This window comes from Phasianus colchicus, chromosome 5 (genome assembly GCF_987193195.1).
Source record: "Phasianus colchicus chromosome 5, bPhaCol1.hap1.1, whole genome shotgun sequence".
Taxonomy (NCBI): domain Eukaryota; kingdom Metazoa; phylum Chordata; class Aves; order Galliformes; family Phasianidae; genus Phasianus; species Phasianus colchicus.
In genome coordinates, this window is record NC_143440.1 from 12783307 (window position 1) to 12804931 (window position 21625).

A 21625-nucleotide genomic window follows, 5' to 3' on the forward strand; every position below is an offset into this window, starting at 1 on the left:
GAATATTACAGCACTAGCTGCAGAAAATACAAATAAATTTATGAAGTCAGCAGCATTATTTTACAGGTTTTGTTCAATCTCTTGATTAAATCTCCACAGATCTTCAAAAATATAATGTAAGCATAATAAAGAATCTCAAGAATAAATGAGCATTCTACACTCTAGCTGCACACTGTCACTGTGCAGACAGACCAGAGCTACATACCCAATAGTGTTATCCCTTGAGAGAATGGCAAGGAGACGGTCTCTCAGTGGTTTTTCTAATGCTTCTATGGAATGATGCACAGTAGTCTTTGCAGCTTGAGGAATTTTATATTCAATATCAAAAGCATGGGATGGAAAATCAACCTAAAAAAAAAAAAAACCCAACAACCTCCTAAGAAAAGTGCAGAGAGCTTCCCCTTCCAGCAGCATCAGGTTTTTGGGAATCTCAGCTCCTTAGTTCTGTGCATATAATAGTTTTCAGGTATGGTTACTGATTTTTTTTTCCCCAGTCTTAATTCTCCTACATAACTACTGTCCATAACTGTATGACAACTGCATTGTTTTACAATCTAATACTTGGAGTTGAGATTAATCTAAGAACTACTAAAAAAAACCCCACACCAAGTGGTTTTAATCTAACCATCACCTCTAATGACATGTTGGGATTGTGAAGCCAGGCCTAAAAAGGTACCTTCTCTTAGGGAAATTTGGACACTGAATTGAGGATGAGAGGTACTTGCATTCTGTAAAGAAACTGGAATTGCTACCATTTGTCCCAAGAAATTCCTCTTTCACACACATCTCTATGGACTGTGTTTCAAAAGATATTTTCTGTCAGTACTGATAAATAGATATCTAAGACCACGGCACTTCCAATTTTTTTCAACTTCAACAGAGTGATTGTAAATGCATACGTCTACATATACATACAACAGCAGCTTTCCATTCTTTGTCCTTAAAGTTTAATAACTGCTATTCTATGCTGGCAAACAAATATGACTTAATATTTACACTTTCCCCAAAACAACAGATCTATTACCATTCCTGTAAAAATTAGTCACAATATTCACAAAAATGCAGTCAGGACAAATCAGAATCATATATAACCTGCAGTACTATTCTTCCCATATTTTCTTTCTTACTGGCCGTCCCTGAAGCATGACTCGGATGTAATGAGGTCCAGAGTTGCAGGAGCTTTGTCCCACAAGATAGCAATCTGAGAGAAAAAGCATATACAGGTATTATGTCACAATCTGTTTGCTTCAACAGAGTACTAGTTATTAAAATACCATCTGACAAAGCCCAGTGGTTGCTTTGAGGAAAACAAGTCGGACATATTAAAGCCTATCTATGACTTTTTATTCTTCCCATGGTTTAGTTAGCTACAGTTTTTAGCTCCTGCCTACTAGCAACACTACCTCCAACTGCAACTAGAATATTTGCCTCATATCTTTAATTACACAAATCTGGATTTAATTTCTGCAGACTGTAAGTATATTAAACTCTAGCAACTCCATAGCTGCCCTATACAGGCCATTCAGCATTCTCTTGTGCAACACACCCTGCACAGTCTACATAAACAGAAATTACAGTTCTCTCCCCAAGCTAACTATTATGACAATATGGTGCAGCATGAAGTACGACTAATTCTGCAATTTAAACTAGAATAAAAATGATGTATGTAATCACATACTATGAAATGTGGCATTTAGGAGACCAAAGTGCAATATTTAGATTGAAGACTGAAATAAAGGTCATTTGTGAAAATAGATTGAGTTCTCAGTGGAGACAGAAAGCAACTGCAAGCTATCTTTGCAGTGCAGGAAAGCCTAAACTGCTACCATAGCTGCAGCCTTTTGGAATGATCAGCATACAAAAGCAGAAATAGAACAAGCAGAGCTCTGTGTAAAGCAAAAGAGATGCAAAACACATGGAAAGTCATAAGCAATACAGAGCAGGAGACCGAGAAAGATCAGGGGTCTTCACTGACAATTAGATAATATGAGCTTCTAGTAGGATCTGGAACTCAGAATCACTTACAAAAATGAAATTCCAAGCATAATTCCCAAAGCTATTTTGCAATGATGTGATCTTTTCTGTCACATTATGCCTAATAAATAAGCTTTGAACCATGGATACCAAAATTAAAGTTTCATACACCAGCTACCAGAACAATTAGCATTTTGGAATAAACCCAGTAATGGAAGTTTCAAAAAGAAGGAAAAATCCAGGAACATTTAATTGAGGAAAATTATAGAAAACTTTCCATTTTAAGTGATAAAAGAACACAAGAGGATCTGCAACTGCACTTGAAAAAAGACCAGAGAGATCTCTGTTACTTATACAGGTTAATAGCAGGAATGGTTCATTTTGCCTATTTGTGAAAGTGCATATATATTTTAAAATATACGTATGTTCTAAAATACACATATATTTTAAAATTTTGAAATACAGTATTTTGATTTTCTTTCTTGCTGGATTATATAGTACCATTCTATTATCAGACTAGAAAAATTAATCTTTCCAAAAGGTAAGATATATTTAATCAAACTTAATCCTTTGGTAGTTTGGTTCCTACATATATAAACTTACTGAAACATACAGCATCAAATATTTTACAGCCAAGATAAAGATGCAGCTAAAAAAAAATAGTACTTATAAATACTGCAGACCTTAGATTAGAAGTATTTTATCTATAGAAGTTTGAGCCATCGCCATATCTAGAGCTACAAACAGAAGTGAGTGAAGAAGAGTTAATTTTCGTATCTCGGAACGGTTTCTGGCAGACTTCTTATCCAGTGACAGGGAAGGAAAGTACATTTACCTGCTGTCAGGATTCTGCTCTGTTTTGTATTGCACTCAACACTATTCCTACTGAATCCATTGCTTGCTGTAAGCACTTTCTTTTGCATTCTCTATCCATGTACTGGCTGTCTGTACTTTATCTGCTAAAATATATACGAATAGCAACTGAACTGTCTCTGGCCAATATAACATACTTTTAAAACTCATGAAATGCCACACTCATCAAGACTATACTATTTCAATGAAGAAAGAAAGCTATCAATTCAGCAGGCAGTGATGTCCATTGATACTTAAACCACAGATGATTTAGAAGGAACAGATCGTGATCCGAATGTAAGTGGATTCCTTGAAGGACTGTTCATGTTGTGATTACATCTTCAGCATGCTTACAAACTTGGTGCTAAGATGACCTCTTTTGGTCTACGTTATCTTGGGTCAGCAGTAGTAATACTAAAATTTTAATTCAAACATTCAACATACCCTTGAAGGTAAGTTTTTCACCAATTAAAAGAAAATACCATAACATATTTAACTGATGGTGTTATTTCTATATGAATACAGTTTAAGATTGCTACCTTTGTCACTTTCTAATACATTCAGCAGAAAAGAAACAGTTTCTATAATTACGGGAGCAGATTAAACTTTATACAAGATAAATCATATTAATAAGCTTACCCATATTTTGGATACCTACCGTCTAAAATCAAAAAGAGGTAGAGAAACCTGACCCAACATTTCAGGGCCCTTTCTCTGCTTATTTGAATCAGGAGAACTTCCACTACTTTGATTTAGGATTCCAAACAAAGTCAGACATAAGACTGATTCCAAAGGCAGTTGTGAAATCTGGATGGGGAAAATTATTCTATAAAATAAAAGCATTGAAATAAATCAGTCGTAGAAGGAAAACCAATTATTAGTAAATTACAGGCTTGTTATTCATATAATCTGTCAATGCCTTTTGCTTTCAAATTACTGAAGGACAAATGCTAAACTTCTGTGCAATTACATTGCACTCCAGTATCTTCTGCACCAATAGTTCATGAAATCTGCTACATTTTGATTCTGTATGGTAGCTAGATTTAGAACAACCCTTTTTAATAGGTAGTAGAACAAGCCTCTTTAATCTTCTATCATATTGCTTGCACAGAGCTGCACAGTCTAGCATAACCTGTCTTCCTCATACAATTCTGTGTTAGCCACCTCCTCAACTCTCAGATCTGACTGGAGAGTCAGCTGACAACAGTTTCCCATCTCAGTGAAACAATCCCTTAAGAACTACTGTAAGCTAAATTCACCAAACAGTACAAAGCTGGCAACCATAAAGGTTGCAGCTGAGGAGTATACATTTCACTGCACAATTCCAACCCAGAGTTTTGTTGACACTTCTCATTGCTTGAAGTGTTCTTTCTTTAATTTTCTGTAACTTACAGACTGATTTTTTGGTATGTACTCACAGCATATTACTAAACCAGTTAGACTAAAACACCCAAACTATATTAAGCAGCTTACAAGCAATCTGTCCAACATCTTTCACTGCAACACACTATCACTTGTCAGCAAAAGACCTGGCAAGTAATTCATTGCATCATCAAAAAAAAGGTAGTCCAAGCAGTCCAAGGTGGCAGGTATTTCAGAACCTGAAGCTTTCATTTCTGGTCTACAATAATTTGTCCCTGCAGGCTTTTAGAGTATTCTTCAGAGTCCATCTCTGAGCTTTAAAAATTGTGAGGAAACAAGGTATAAGGCAACATGGAACTCACCTGACTCTTGACAGGTGCCTGATACTACAAAGTCAAAAAGAGTAAGTTGTTTGTATAATGAAAAATATTTTCCCCTCTCAGATATCAACTGTCGTTCTCTCTGTTTCTTCTCTGCATGCCCTTCCTTCTACCTTTCTACTCTCTTTCCCTGCTCCAAAAAGAGAAATCCAGCTTATGTAGCTCAAAACATTCTCATATGTTATAGACAGATTAAGCACTTACGCATCTGATCTCTTTTTAGAAATACTTTAAATTAGATTATAAATTAGATACAAAATTGCTGTGATATATTTGGAACAAAAAACTATTCAACATCAACGTCAATAGAAGTCAGCTTCTTTTCTTCCCTATTTAGAAATCTGAGAACTGCTTAAAAAACAAGCTTTAATCATCATTCCTTTAAGCAGTGCAAGCCACTCCCATTACAAGGAATCCTACAATCTTCCCAATTCATCATAGTTGTACTCTATAAATACATTGGCACAGGGCAATTGTCCAGCATTTCTATTCCCACTTTTAAAATGAGAGGTCAAATACCATTCAGAATAATATTTCTGATTTTGGTCACAAGCCTCACATGCTGTTCTTTCAACACTTTGGGTAGAAGTAGGAGCAAGAGTTGACTGAATGAGTGCATTCAGCAGTTAGGTAGGCATAGCTAAGAAAACCAACCTATTTTGCAGGGGCAGTTAGTATTCTAAAGTCACTTACAGTTCATCCCATTTAATCAAGTAGAAGAAGTTCTTGTATGCGCCAGCCTTCTTGGACTGAACAGGTTTGAAGAGATCTTTTCCATTATGGGTCAAAGAACAAATCAAGTAGTATTTTTCAAAACTGGACAAAGAACAAAATAAAGTAAACAAAAAAGAACTCCATAAAGGGATGATTTTCTACAACTGGAAAAGTACTTACTTGGATACCCAATCAGGAAAAATTCTATGTGCAGCAAATATTGTGAATTGGAGATGTTCTGTGGCAGTCCATGCTTCCTTTGTAGTCTTATCATTTGGAGAAACTGCTGCAGAACTGCTGCTACATGAATTCATGTGTAGTCGCAGAAGGGCCTCAACTGCTCTTGTCAGCAGGTCTATACTCACTTTCAGAGGACTTTCAGGCTGCAGCGAGCCTAAATTGTAAGTGATCTTTAATGCATATCTTCCTTAAAATAGCCACCTTGAAGTCACTTTTAATAAAACTGAAGAACTCTACTCACCAGACGAGCTCTTGCTAGAATCATCGCCACATTTCAGGGATACCTACACAGTAAGTCAGAGTAAATTTCAATACCAAGAAACCTATACTCATTTTCCATTGCCCTTAAGAATCAACTTGATCAGAAGTCATTAAACATCTGAATTAGGATCATGTTTGTGATCATTTAATACATCTTTTTATTCAATTGAAGTTCCTCATGATAACTGATAGCGTGACAAGTTCTACGTCATGCAGAAATTATTCACCAAGTTCAAAACCTTTTGTCAAGTCACAACTATCTTGACATATCTTACAACGCTCAGTACATTGGAATATTGCTCAGAGTACTCAAGCTTCTCTCCATAGAGAGAAAACTCGGGGCTGTTAGAGATGAGAGCAGAAGCTAGTAGCTTAATTATCTATCAATTTAAGCTCAAATAGCTGTTTTGGAAAGGCATCTTTTTGTAGGAATAGTTAAGATAACAAAAAGCCAAACTGAGGAAGCTGAGTGATAGGTATTGCCAATATCTGTTGTTTTTTGCTCCTTGGTCTGCTAAAATGGGAGTCTAAACATGATACAGTATTACTGCAATGTCTGGTCTCATCAAGGACGCTGCTGAAGTCTGCAGGCGTCAAACTAATCATGGGAATTTACTCCCTTCAAGTAAGGAAGGACTGCATGCCAAATTCAACTTCTGATAAAAACTAAAACTTCTAATGAAAACTGAATTGGTAATTAAAAAGCAAAACTTTTTGAATTCCTAAAAGTTGAGAAAAGTGCTAAGACATCTGTCACAACTGCAGAAGAACGAAAACTCTACCCACATCTTTCATGCATTAACTGAACATCTTGTCAACATAAAGTTATGTCAAAAACTTAAAACTCTCATTTTTAAAAGAAAAAAAAAGGCAGAAACTTTATATATCTTGAATTTCCCTAATCTTTTACATTAATGTTCTGCATTTCTCTGCAAGAGAACAGTTGGTAACAGCCTGTATTTATTCCGTCTATGATTTTGCAAGATTTCAGCTTAGTGTTACAAATACATAACTAAAATGTAGACAACAACAAAAAAGCAAAAAAAAAAAAAAAAAAAAACAAAGAAAACAGCACAGGAATCACAATTCCATCTAATACGGCCTGAAATAGCATTATAGGACTATTTAGCTGTTTTCCCTTTAATGACTTTTTGAGTAAGTGGTATGAGACCAGCTGTGCTCAAGTTAACTGTTCACTGTAAGCCAATTCTGTCATCAAAATCTGCACTGCTGGTAAGATTTTATTTTTGTCCATATGCTCAGAAATCCAGGAATGGGACTGATAGTGTTTTAACACGATACTGCTTTTTACATAAGTACTGCAACAACAAAAAAAAAAACATTATGTTAATTCTTCATCTAAGCATTACTGCACTGACTTTAGAGGACAACTGGATTTCCTTTGGTAATACTGAACAGCAGTTGCTGTGACCCAGATCTGTAGTTACAAAACTAGAAAGAGTATTTTAAAAATACCTTCAAGTTAGATTCCAAGTGATCAATACATTAACAGCAAATGACTGTTATTAAAAAACACTGAAATCAGGTAAAATAACAATAAATATTAAAAAAAGAAAGAAAAAATATAATTCTAAATTGTTGCTAGCATTTGCAACTACTAAGGACTATGAAATGTTATCCTTTGGTTTTAAAAAGCACACCTCAGAATGCAATTTATAGTGTGCAAGTTCACCTCTGTGTCTTTAATCCTTGGAAGATTAACAGCTCTCCGCAGCTTCTTTACAGATTCTGTTATTGCAGGAGTTTCTACACCATCCAATGTTGAACAGATTTTTCTGACAGTCTTAATCAAGTGATCCACTGCTTTATGTTGGTTCTAATAAGAAATGTAAGAAAGAACAGATTGAGATGGTCACTACTGCAAAACACAACGTTGCTTTTTTTTATTTTAAGAAAGAATTGCCAAGAAGATTTTATGATAGTGTGCATATCTCAATTACTATTACCTGTAGTTCAACAATGTGATTAAACAAAAAGCTGCCACATTGAAAACTTCCTTATAGCTCAGTTAGCAATGTCTTAAAAACAGGGCTAGTACAGAGTGCAGCATGGTGCCCTAAGAAATACTAAGAGATTTCCAATCATTTGTTCCTTTAGCTCAAGGCAGATATTGTCTAATGAGATATTAAGCTCAAATTGCCATGTGATTTTTTTCAAAAAGCAGATTTAAAAAAAGGATATTCAAGGAGTGTGAGGAAAGAATCACACTAAAGAAAACGCTTTTCAATTTCAGTTCGTTTAAACACACAGATTCAAACTACATTTACACTACCTTATAGTTTCTGTAACAGAACACATTTATCTTTTTGATTTCACTTCAACCTACTGTTGAAAAACATTGCTTGCAACTGTTTGCTGTGCATACTATTCAACCTAAATGGTTATTCGAGATCAAACAACTGCAAACTGCCATCCTCAGGGTAAAAAGGAAGAGGAATTGTACACTTAAACAAAACCTCCCAATATTCTCTTCAGATTGAAATAAAAAAACAACCCTTCATTTAAATTCAAAGAATTATAGATTTTCTCTTAATATTAGCAGTCTTCATCTAAAATACATACAAATAATAAAAATATTTGCTTCAAAATCATGTCTCTGTTTATTTTCTGAAGGCTTAAAGTATAGCTTCTGTTCACCATCGCTTATGACCACTTAGAATAGGAGGAACTGGTGTAATATTCTTTTGCTAAGATATAAAGCGATTCCCTTCACACGTACACGCTCTCATGTGACCTTCATGCAAATGGATAACAAAGCAGCCATTTGAATAATAAAGTTTTTGAATTGGGAGTTACCTGGCAACAATTAACTTTGCACTGGTAAGAAAATAACCCTAGAAATTGGAAGACACTGTAAATGTTTAAGCCTGCTTTCCAAGCTAACGACTTAAAGACAACAGCTGTTTGGCATATGAAAAGCAAAATCTCCACTGCTATTTTCCTCATCAAATTATTACAAGGACACTAGCTTACATTTTAATGTGTCCACAGATGCAAATTCAAAGGCTACATATGAGTTATTAACTGAAGACCTCACCCTGCTTTGCTTTGATTAACGAACTTCAGCTACTGAATGTATACTGAAAGTCACTTCAGGAAGTAAAAAAAATTAAACGCAGTAACTGTTGATATTGAACTTAGCTGTCACCTCTCTCTCATCTTAAAAAAAACTCTGTGGACAGAGCAGAACATAAGTCTGAAGTGCAACGTCTTATATTTCTCACCTCAACATGTGAAATCACAGTTAAATAAGCAATCTGAGGCAGCTGCAAGAGCAAAGCAACAAAAACATCATCATATTAAGGGGCAGTTAGCATCTCACTCTTCTCTAATATTGCCTTTGAAACTATCCTTGAGAATGTGGTTAAACATCAAGAGAACTGAAAAATCTTACGAACTAATGGTATTAAGGGAATATGTAAATAGTGGAGAGCAGCTTGTTGAGACTCGCATTCCTACAAATAAAACAGACTTAATTATAATACTTTTTATTTCCACCAAGTCTTTCATTTCAGGACTGCTCCTTATAGAAACTTTAAGAAACGTCCTTCTTAAAGAAGCTATTTGAGGTTTTAGTCTCCAAGTTAAATTACCATCAGGAGTTAACCTAAGCTGGTTACTGTGGTTTAACCTGGCAGGCAGCTCAGCATCACACTCCCATCACTCAGAGCATCAGTGTGCTATTAACACTGTTTCAGGGGAAACCAGGACACTAGTCCTTTTAAAAAGGAGCAAAGTAGGTTATCTTCAGCTAGACTTTTGCGTTTGGGAAATTACTTTATTTTACATAAAGCTGTTTCAAGTTAGAAATTATTTTGACTGTGTTTTTTAAAAATTAATCCAGTAGTGCAGAGTGAGATGTTATTATACTTTCTGTACAACTAATTTTTGTGTTCCAAACATGCAAATTCCACTATACATGTTACTGCTTAATTGTATCTGTTGGCAATGTATCACGAATAACAACAACTGACATAGTCAAGATACAGACCTTTTCCCCTAAATTCACCTCTTCCAGCATTTTTGAGGAAAAGAATATTTTGCACTTGGAAGGCACACTGCTATTGTAATGATTAGGTAATTATAAAATCACAGTAAAAGCAAAAAAAAAAAAATCTTAAAAAGCAATCTAAAAACCAATTATTCCAAATTCCCGTTTGACTTCTTGTTCAGATCTTAGTTTTCCCAAGAACACCTGCATTTTTTTTTTCCCTCCAACTACCTTATCAGTAAACATTCCCATGATACTTTTGATTCAGTAATAATTTGCAATGACCTTACCTCATTTTTCAGTGCTGTTTCAGTTTGCTTATGATAGATATCAAGAAGCTCTTCAATAGAAGACCTGCAAGATACAGTAATTTTTAAGCATATTTGCAAGAGCATAACAATCTTGGTCAGAAATTCAGTATTGACTTGATAATGAAAAAACCTACACAATATTACCTTATATTAGGTTCTCTGAAAGGCTTTTCTACTTTGTAAAGGTGTTTGGTTAGGTCTATGGGTGTTCTGTCATCTTCTTCCTGCAATAAAATATTATATATTTAGTTCCCAACTTCCTATCATCTATAATAATGTCATTTTAGACATCTCATTGCTAATGGAATAAAAGTGGAAAGATATGAAATTATTATTATTTCTTCAAAACTGAAAAGAAATAACTGATAGCCTCCAAAAAACACTCACATTGAGACACTGGAAAAGAAGAGAAACAGCTACTGAGTCCAACTCTGTTCCTCCCTCCCTTTCTCTTCAGTTGTCAGATATATATCTAATTAAACTCAAAAACAGTCCTCAGTTTATCTTCAACTCTGAAATCTGCTGCTTCTCTTTAAGGCCTTAAGTTTAGATAAAAAACTTGTGCACTTTTTCCAGCTGCAGTAATTGGTCTTACAACACGTTATCCATGTTTCACATGCTCTTAGGAGAGGAGAACACAATTCCCAACATCATACAGATTTACTGATTTGTTAATTACAAAAGATTTCACCTCAGATCCATTATCTCTGATGCAAACTCTCAAACTCTTTAAGATTAAATTGCTACTGCGGTTTAGGAGGTACTTACTGTTCGTGCCAGACCTCTGCAAATTTCAGTATGGGTCACAAGCTGCAGTTTAATTTCTGTATCCCATTTCCGACAGTTCTGAATGTATTCATGGCTTCCTACGCAGTGCTTACTGTTAAACAAATGAAAGCTATAGTTATTTACACCAAAAACATTCAGTGCTTTTCAGAGAACTCGTGGAATATTTAAAGCAACCTACTGAGCTCAAAATAAGGAAGTGGTAAATCAGTCTCCACATCATACTGCTCAATCGGGTTTTTACTTCAGTGGAAGTTTTAGCATACTACTACAGGTACCAACATTTTTGCTAAAGTTCTTAACTGCTATGGTTAACATTGAAAACAAACATTCTAACCCAGAAAACAAATGGGGATTTGCCAGTCATTCACTTTAGAAAAAAATCAGATTATTAGAAGTTATCAGTAGATTTTTTCCTGGTTATTGACATTTAAAGGACCTGAAAACTAAACCATCCATCTACAGAAATGCTTTAGAAGTCTGCATCTGAAAAAATTGTGTTCCACACAACAGATGGCAGTTTAGAACAGATTTCTAGGAAGCTGTTGAGAATCTGCTGTATCCCACAAGAGCTCTAAAGACTTCTGATCTTTGTGCAAAACGTGCATCTACATTTTGAAGATTTCTACTTTCACGCATTTAATCATTAAAAATACATTTGCCAGTAACTGTGCCATTAAAAAGTATGAAGTTAAACATCAACGAAAAAGACTTTGCTTACTTCTGTAAAACTTCTTCTTGGCCACAGACTTTCAGGAAATAGCTGCCAATGTCCACTTCATTCAAGTCGTCGTGCACCCAACAAAGTGCCTGCATTATTATAAGCTCAACAGGAGAACTCACTGTTTAAAGAAATGACATCTAGAAGTTAAATATAGGTGTATTGCAAATGATACTAAACATATTTAGGGTACAGTGTAGCCACTTGACAAGAACAAAAAACCACTTAACTCGCTATATATTTTGCAGGAGTTTCTACACAAGAAAAGCATTTTAATTTATTTTTTAATAACATTGTCTTAAACAGCAAAGATGACAAATGATTAAATGACTCTAGAGCATTCTGAAGTTTGAAAGCCATTATCTTAAAAGTTGATGACAGAACTTCTGTATTTGTGCTGCTTTTGAGGAAATTAAAAGCAGCTGTTACAGAGAGAAATTGTACTGGAAATCTTTTCCCTTTTAATTTATCTACAGCAGCTTTCACATTGTGTAGATCAGATCTTAGTAAGCATCACCAAGCTTTTGCAAAACACAACTCTTAACTACCTAAGCTTTTTTACCAGGTCTCAAATGTTTTGAAAGTAGATTTTCCTTTCTAACCAGCAAACACACAGCAAAAGAAATAACCCCAGTCAAGCCTCACATTCACTCTCCTACAGGCACCAGCTGTTGCTGCAGAGAGAGAAGACTGATGCTTTAACACAAAGTTTATTAAAAATATATTCCTTATGCCTCCCTACCTACTTTCTGATCACCTTTGAATCATCTGCCGATGATGTCAAAGTTTCTCAAAGTTCCCTAAAAAGCACTACACAGAAGCATTTATTTTTTTTCCAGCAGTACCCTCAGCCTTTTCTTTTTTTCCCATTGACCTAATCTTCTTAATTTTCTTACTCATAATATAAGAGATGCTACTACTATGGTGGATACACAGGTAAATCCAAACCATATTTTCTGTAAGAACACAAGTGCTTCATCTCATTAACAGATGACTTACTATAAGCACAGTGGTATTTGGTGACCCATGAAGAATGAGTATAACTTAACAAGTAACAGTTAGTACAAACTCAGAACAGCAGAAAATATGGTGGATGATGGAACAAAAAGGTGCAGCAACAGCTTACATGCTGTAGTCATAGCACGTTTAAGGTCTCTGCTTAAGGTCTGTCAGTCTTGTGAAGCATTACAAACTAACATGGAGACGTTACCACCTTTTCACCCCCTCTGTCTTACTGAAAGAGGCTCATTTCTTTCTGACATGTGACTGCTTAAGTAGACTTGTACTTCCCTGTAAAGTGTAATAAACAGAACCAATAGGTATATCCAAATGAACTCTGAAGTTGACCTGTTTCTCTCCCTCTACACACTGAGCCATAAGAACAGTGAAAAGCTACAGTTCCATCTGAGTGGGACTTAACGCCACAAATGAAGCTGCTCCAGCATTAGGAAGCTAAAATATGCAAGAATTTACCAAGAAAAGATGGACTTAAAGGAAGAGGGCAACCGTAAACACACCTATGTCTAATTGCAATATATGCTACAGGTGCTTGTAGACGTACGTCCACAAACGCTAGGGATGAAAGATCCAAAATTTAATGGTGATGTCTCAGCATGAGAAAAAAGGATGTGAGCAGACAGTACAAAGAATGAAGCATGTGTGAGGCTAGGAACAATCCACATTCCAAGGTTTCACGTGGTTTCTAGAAACAAAGGGCCAAAGCTATAACATCTCTTTACATTACTAAAACCTTGGTAGGAAAGGATTAAGCCTGTAATATTAGAGAAGTGCAAACTTACAGATAAACAGCATAAGCCCTTCCTAGACTACACTTAACAGAGGAGCGTTAAATCAAAGCAGAATAATTGTAAGGTTCAGCAGATTAACATTAAATGCAAATATTTATGTGTTAGGAGCTTGTTTTCCAGTAGAGCTTCTAGGTCAAGGGAATAGCAGAGCAATTTCATATATTCTGAGAACAACCAGTTCTAAGGGGTCTACGCTTCCAGAGAGAGGTGACTGATAAGAAGGGCTGCAGCACAGACCTACTGCCAGGTGACCTGGCCTGGGAATGGGAGCTCTCACCAAGCCTAAGAGATTACAGCAATGTACAGACTAAGCTGTAAGCTGTTCCTGAGGTAATTTATTATCAGCAGCAGTTATTTAATCACCAAGAACTGACATAAGTTGATGGCATCCAAAGTTACAGCCTTAATACAGACAGGCTGTGCAGTGTTGACTGCACAGAGAATATGTATTTATGTCCAAGGACAAGATAAGCCTGTAAATTCCATCCCAAACTAATACGCTTCACTACCCACGAACTAGCCTGGCTAGCTGAAGTACAGCAAGCCAGCATCATTTTGATACATGTAGACAAGCATACATTGATCTCATGATAGCTAGAATAATTCCAGCATTTACTCTTATTTCCCAACAGCAATTTATCTGAATTTTCAGGTAATCTGAAATAGCTTTAAGTATTCTAGCAAAAGTTTGAATAAAAAACTGATGAAAGTTCAGAATCTGTTTCCCCTCCCTTCTCTCCCAAATTATCATAAAGTAGGTCAAACTCTTGAAAAGTTGTATGAACATTCCCAGCAGTGGATATAACAGTGTTTCTAGTTTGTTTGGTTTTCTTTTTTGAAAACTGTTCCAATTTGTCAGCTTATAAGTATTTTCTGATGGAGTTAGTGACCCACATCTAGGTTCTTCCTTCAAGTACCTTTCCCACATCCCCTGCAAGCAATCCCTGTAACCGAAAGCCAGGGATTACAAGACCTTAAAAAGCCACTGGCCTAGACCAAGTATGCAGTCTCAATCCACCATTCTAAGCCTTACAAGCAAATTCCAGTTTAAAAAGTAGAAACATACCATCACATGTAAAAGTTACTGGCTGCTGGAATCCTTTGATTTCTATAGAAACCTTGATACTGGCACTCTCCCCTGTTATATTTCTTTGCAGCATGATTGGACTCAGCACAAAGCCTGGATTTGATTGCTGATTGGTGTAAGGAAACTTGGTCCTCAATCTGTAAACAGAAAAAGTTTATGAAGCATTGCAATGGATAAGTTTATGACTGAAGCAAAAGAGCACAGTAATAACCACAAGCCAGAGCAGTAAAAAACACTTATTGCTCTTACCTAAATCATGTATACAAAAGCATTCTATTTTTTCTACTCTCAACAGAACACTGCCCACAATAATTATACAATAGTAGTTAGAAGGGGGAAAAGAACTAGATTATAGTTATACACATTTTCCATGTAGCTTACAGGATAAAAGCTAATCCACAACATTTGCCTACAACTGAGTTAGAACACAAAGCAAATTCTTTCATGTACAACAGACTACCAAACTCCTCGCGCGTTTGAACTTGTGGATGTCTAATCTGAACTTCTGAGCAGCATCTAAACTCTGGAAGTTGAGAGAGGCTTGAATTAAGGTAAAGCTTTTCTTTAGGACATAAACATTATTAAACACGTTCACCTAGTAAGAAATACAGTCCTCTGATACCTGCTTTTTACTTTCTACTACTTAATCTGGACAAAAGAATTTAACTATCCATTAATGTTAAAGCAGCATTATAGGAGATTATGAGCAGAAGTCATCTACAACAATCATCTATTTCATTATCTTGTCTCCTGACAAGGGTATGAGTGAGGGGGAAAAAAAGGATCCCTTTATTTATGCAGACATAATTTTAGAAGCATTTTAAGTGCTGGGTCTTGAGAGAAAGGGGAGCAATTAAATGTAACTAGAAACCGTTCTAATAAGCCTATTTTATTTTGAAAGATTTGTCAATGTTGTCAGCAAATTGTATGTGACTTCTCATTGGTTTTATGGAGTTTGCATTTCACTTCATAAACTCCTGTTCTACAGAGTAGTTATTAACCAACAGATTCAAAGACCTTTAATTTCCCTTTTTTTTTAAATTGGATTTTGAATGGGTGAAGCCAGACTCCTGGTTTGTCTTTCTCTAGGAAGAAAACAGAGATGTGACTCGTTAAATTGCAGCAGTAAGTAAAAATAACAAGGAACATCAGGTTATCAAGTTCCATCTCCTTTGGTTCCATGTATAAGAAATTTCACCACCCGATCAAAGCAGGAAAAACATAGGGGATTTTGTTTGTTCTTGTAAGCTTTTTTCTACAGAGTTCCAGTGGTAGAAGTGATATGAAAGAGCATTTAAGATTTAGAAAGATACATAAGTGATGGAATTTGCCAAAGCCTATCAGTAAAGAAAAAGACTGAGTTACTTCAAAAGAATTTGTACTGAAAAACAGAAGGAGATAAAGATATAATGAAGATACAGAAAATACTGTAAGGTTAAAAATAAAAAGCTTTACAAAATCAGGGAAAAAACAGTGAGAGGAAAGTGACTAAGGAAAGTCACAGGATCAGAAGAATAAAAAGGAGACTTCATACTAAGGAACACCCTCAGCATTTTGTTGCATTTTTGAAAATCATGATAAAAACAAGTAAAACTGGGATAACCAAAGGGAAAAGAATACATACAAAAAGTCTACTTCATCAAGTAAAAAAAAACAAACTAGCAGTAGTCCTGACTATATACGTTTCCAATATAAAAGCTGTAATGAGTTTTTAGCTTTTTTTCTTCTTCTGAATGCTACTTTCAGTAATTTCTTACTTTGTAACTGCTTGAGAAAAAGCTGACAGTTCTCGATTCTGCCCTTCAATTTCTTGGAGAAGCACATTTTCTGTCAGCGTGCCAGTGGTCCCATTGTCTTTCTGCAACTCAAAGATAATACAGTATTTAAATAGCTGCAAACACATTCCTGGAGCTAAAAAGCCACATGCAGTACACAGAATTTCAGACAACTGAGTTTTATTATCAGTTTTATGTCTATTTATATGAGGGAAAACATGTGCATCACTACTGAGTTGAAAAATAAAGATTCACTGAACCAAAGACTTCTTTAAAGAAAGTAATTTATTTATCTGACAGTATCAGTGTTAGTTAAGAATAAGCTACAAGTATAACAGCTCCTGGGCTCTCAGCAGTGAGCAATGACATTGGGCATTTGGCCAGATTCTGCTGAACGTGATGAGAACAAATTCTCCTCCACTTCTGCCATTCAACCTTCAGTATGGAGCCCCACAAAGAACCATCACACATCAAATCTAACCATGACTACCTTTCACCTACAAAGCAGGACAAGATAAACTGTTCGCTTAAAGCAGCATTCAGAATGCAAGCTCAGAAGTATTCTCACAGTAACAAATTTGTGCTGCTTTGATCTCTTCTGTCCCCAGAACTCCCCACACACCCACTAATGCAAACCACTTTCCCTTAAAGTATCCAGCCTAAAAACAATTGCTAAAAGTGTTCTGCATTTTGAGAAAAATAAACCCTGTAGCAAACAGAGCTTTCTGGTTGTTTTTACAAGTGCAATAGTTTTGAATACAACCTTGTTTCTGATCCAATTCACATACATACAACACACAAAATAGCCATACAGATGTCAGTGTGAGCTGGAACAGGCTGCAGGGTTGAGGTAGAGCTAACCACTCACAGCCCAGCAGTCAGCAGCAGCTTGAAGCACTCGTGGAACTCCAGGCAACTGCTCCACTGAATAAGCTGATCCCTGAGGAACCCGGCCTAGGAGCATGGCACATTTAGAGGATGATGCCTTCCAACCAATTCTTCTGCACGCAGAGCTTTTGCAACGCTTACAGGAACATTACAGAAATCCAACCAGAAGTCCAGAAAGAAAGCAGATCATGCTATTGTTTTTCTGAAAATCGTCGTAATCGTTTCTTCATAAAGATGAAAGAAATAGAGAAGAACTGCTTAACCAGTATGTGGGTTGTTTGTTATGAGCTGACAAAATGAGCTGAGCATCCCATTTCATTAGACTGTGTCAGGTACAACCTGACAACGTGGGCAAATCAGACTCCTTTGAAGGAGTCAAATGCGAAACAAACACAGAGTTAAGATCTTTTTTCTTTCAGAGCTCATTTTAATTAAATGAGAATGATTAAGTATTATAGCATTAACTTTGAAGGGAAAATATATACACACCCAGTGTTTGTAATCTGAACTGCATCTAAATCTACTTATTGCAGCTAAAATGTCAGTTTTATGAACACTGATCAGTTCAAAGGGATAAATCCTTTGCAGCTGGGGATTACGGGGATTAGCCAAAGGAAGCTGGGAAGCAACAAGACCCAGAAAGAGATTCATGAACAGGTATGATACCTTAAGTTCAGAAAGCTTCATTCTAACCTCTCAGACAAGCTCTAGCACACAAAAACACTTCTGACCAATTGCAGAAAACCTGCTGCGTTATTGTTCCTACAGCATGAATTCTTTAAACAGTTACACAATAGCAACAAGGAAAGGGGAAGCTAACAAACAAAGCCAAAGGTAAACACCTTGGATAAGGAGTCAACCAACTGCTGGTCAGAACTCAGCACAAAACTCCCTTGTTACACTGTGTGACAAGTTACAAATAACAAGATTTGCAGGTTAGTTGGCTGTTGAACTCAGACAAGTATAGGGAACTACAAGCCAGTTGTTCACCCTGGCTAAGCTTGCCTATGTACAATGTGTTCTAACACAACCAGCCAAGAAAAAAAGGTTTATTTGGTTATCCATAGTTGATCTGAGAGTCACATTTGAATGAGAAGAAAAATTGGAGGCTATTACAGCTTTGTTTTGCTGGGAATTACCTCCTAGCATGACATCAAGAATATGAAATACCTACTTGTTTTTTTAGTTAAATTTCAGTACTTGGATTTGATCATTTTTCAGAAGATAATTTCAAGAGGACAAGCTCTGATGAACTAAGAATTTGTTTAACACACACTGGACTAATTAGGTGATCGACTAGATCCTTAGGCTACAAGTGAGATTTGAATTTCTTTACCTTCTAGATGAGCCAATTTAAGAGGTGTAAGAACTTGCTGTCACAGGAAATAACTTGTAAGGAAGGGCACTTCAGGCCAAAACAAATAAACAGCTGTCTGAGAAAAATGCCTCATATTCAACACAGCCTACAAAAATAGAAGTGGCCTGCAAATACAACCTCTACCAACATTTGATCAGTGCACTACCAAAAGTCAAACTGAATTGGACCCCACAAGAATATAAAGTGAAAAGATTTCAACTTCCAGAGAAGACAGCATCTAAAATAGGACATAATGATGATTTTGCCTCCATCTTTAGAAAGGAGAGATGAACACTGAAGCATTTAAAGGGGATGCATGGATACTTTACTGAATATGAAACAGAGCTCAAATCCTTCTATTGATTCAAGGGATTAAAAATAACATTACAGAATCAAAATCATCACTGGAAACTCTTACTAATAGTTTTGGCTGAAGGACTAGTGAACTATGAGGTGATTCAGAAAAAAAAGTGATTCATACTAGTAAGGTGCAAGACTTCAGGAAATACTCTGAAGGAAATGTATTGCTGGAGGTCATTGGGATAAAGTACAAGAAAATCACCAAAAGTAAGGGCAAAATAGCTCAGATTCGTACTATACATGCTGAAATGTTATTTATACAAGAAAAAGTAAGTATGCACAGGACAAGAAAAAGCAACATGTTAAGTGGAAGTATATCAATCTGAGAGATTTGTGCTTAGACAAGCAGAAACATCCCAGCTTTGGAACATCAGGTAACCTTATAATAGAGGCTAGAACTGGAATATTAGACCAAAAGCAGGAACACAGGTAGGAAGGAAATCACAAGCTTGCAGTTGGGCATCCACTGCCATAAACCAAGAACCTGTCTGAAAAAGATGGTGAAAAAGATTCAAATACATTAACTGATCACAGGATCAACATTTGCTGACGTGATGTCATCATGAATAAAGCAAATACAATAAAGATAGATGAAGCAAAACGCCTCTCCTTGTCAGGAGTTTATTCTCGTCCCTGCATAAGGCATGTGGTATACATGCTCTCATACACAGAATTAAAATTTTCATAAGTCATCTTCAGCATCAAAATCATTCTTATTCTTTAATAGCTGCTGTTTCAGCCTGTTAAGAAAACTGGCCAAGAACTGGTTAGGAATGCACTTCCAGTGAAAATCAGATGACTAACAACGACAGCAAGGGGCTGGAATAGTGTTTAAATAGGAGGTAGCAAGAGTTAAAAAATAAAGCACTGAAGGCAGAGTCTGAGCATTTTATGAGCTGGGTAAAGTTTTCTGCAAATAGCATGGGAATGGACCTATCAGCAAGAAAGACCCTTCTAAATTCTGATTCTTGAGAGAATCCTGGAATTCATAGAAAAAAGAGATTGCAGTCAGCAACAATGAGTCTCCACACACAGTACATCAGAAGCACCAACCAGTACAAACTGTCAGTAGTAACACTGCAACCAACTAAATGTCACTGGAAGACAGACAATGCACACCACTGGATAAAATGACAAAGTGAAGAAGCAAACTGCTGAAGAGCCCAAATTTACCTGCCTCTCCAGACAAACACTAGCGAATAACTGAGCTCAGATTTCACAGCTTAACACTGGAAAGAGGAACAGGAAAAAAAAGAAGTTAGATCCAAGATCTTCACATACTATTTTAAAAATAATGATGCAGAAGAAAAAAAGTAAAGGATTTTTTTTTTCCCTCTAAGGTTTTTTTTTGTTTGTTTCTTCTTCCTAGGCCTTGGAGTAGATGTGTGCCAGAACACTGACAACTAGCCTAGAAAAACAGGAAATACTCCAAATTAGTGGCCAGAAATTCTACCTTAATGGAAATTCAGACAAAGAATCAGCCTCACACATATTCCTTTTCTTGGGGGGTGGGGATGAAATGGCCCAATTTAGGGTAAGGGCTGAGGAATTAAGGAGCAATTTGGAAAGCACCCTTGACAGGTAACAGTTTTATAGCTTGTTCCTTTTCTGTTAAAAACACCTAGAAAGACAATACATCAGATTTGAAACAGCCACTATTCTAAGTCTCTAAGGTGAACAAATCTTTTAATCCCTGCCTCCAGGCAGTCTCTACAAATGAGATTTTCCTGTCACCACCATCCTCGCCAGGGTGTAGATCTTTCCACTGAAAACTCCTCCAGTCTCTGTCTACTAAAAAAAAAAATTTTTTTAATTCTTCATATTTACTTCATAGTGAAGTGACTGATGTTTTATAAAGATACACCTTTAAGGAATATCATGAAAAGAGAAATTTAAAAATATAGGAAAAGCAAAATAATCAACACTCACTCCCCAGATTTCTACTGGGCAAGGGCAAGGTGTAGTTCTGGAGGCATAACTACCCAGACGATACAGCCAATAAAGTCATGATCACATGCTGTACAGTTTAGTTTCCATAGAAACTGCATATGCTTTGTGTCCAAAAGGATGAGCATCATAACTTAAGGGTCCGTTGATACTTTTGTCTTGAACTTTTATTGAAAGAGATCATGGTCCTAGAGCAGAGATGAGCCTTTTGCACTGCACCTGAGGCAACTAACATCCCACAAATATGGTTTTCTAGCACACAAATACAGAGTTTCTGACCTAACAACATCCACAAAGAATCCCACCTTCAAGAACTGCATGTTTATCTACAAGTTTTGGTTACCGTATTTTTAGCATTCCTCCATTAAACAGGGGTGGAGGAATGGTCTATAAAAGAGAATTAACAGTGATCCTGTGAAAGACTGCAAGTCAGAGCAGAAAATAGTTTTGACTGCAGCACCTTTTTTTCCTTTAAGATAAATAAAAGGCAGACAGGTTGAAATATAAGGTGAAAGCACCACTTTTCAGAGTCTGAGATAGAGCCTGCTCAAGATGAAAGCTGTCAACATCTACCTCACCACCTTTACTTTGCAGCCTTGTTTGATTTTCTCAGGAGTTTAACTATTTATCAATATGGTTTAAATACTTCATTGCTGTAAAGGTTATTTTCATTTCTCTTCTGTAACGTGTAGGAAAACTGCAGTTTCCTTGGTAAATTTGGAAAGACAACAGAGTAGCATTTACCTTTGGATTTCATTTAGTACTAATGTTCAAGTTTTTAAAACGTCAC

General features: G+C 36.2%; 1 protein-coding gene across 5 annotated transcripts in view; it reads right to left on the reverse strand.

Moving 5' to 3' along the window:
- Positions 1 to 21625, reverse strand: part of PIK3C2A (phosphatidylinositol-4-phosphate 3-kinase catalytic subunit type 2 alpha) — a 65076-nt gene that overhangs the window by 14441 nt on the left and 29010 nt on the right. For all 5 annotated transcript variants that reach the window (XM_031613879.2, XM_031613880.2, XM_031613878.2 and 2 more), the window contains 13 exons: positions 16266 to 16366; positions 14488 to 14645; positions 11614 to 11734; positions 10875 to 10986; positions 10251 to 10330; positions 10086 to 10149; positions 7477 to 7620; positions 5764 to 5806; positions 5463 to 5676; positions 5262 to 5384; positions 3485 to 3652; positions 1093 to 1201; positions 206 to 348 (listed from right to left, as the gene is read on the reverse strand). In XM_031613879.2, the coding sequence (XP_031469739.2) occupies positions 206 to 348; positions 1093 to 1201; positions 3485 to 3652; positions 5262 to 5384; positions 5463 to 5676; positions 5764 to 5806; positions 7477 to 7620; positions 10086 to 10149; positions 10251 to 10330; positions 10875 to 10986; positions 11614 to 11734; positions 14488 to 14645; positions 16266 to 16366 (1580 nt within the window). The remainder of the gene's footprint in view (positions 1 to 205; positions 349 to 1092; positions 1202 to 3484; positions 3653 to 5261; positions 5385 to 5462; positions 5677 to 5763; positions 5807 to 7476; positions 7621 to 10085; positions 10150 to 10250; positions 10331 to 10874; positions 10987 to 11613; positions 11735 to 14487; positions 14646 to 16265; positions 16367 to 21625) is intronic.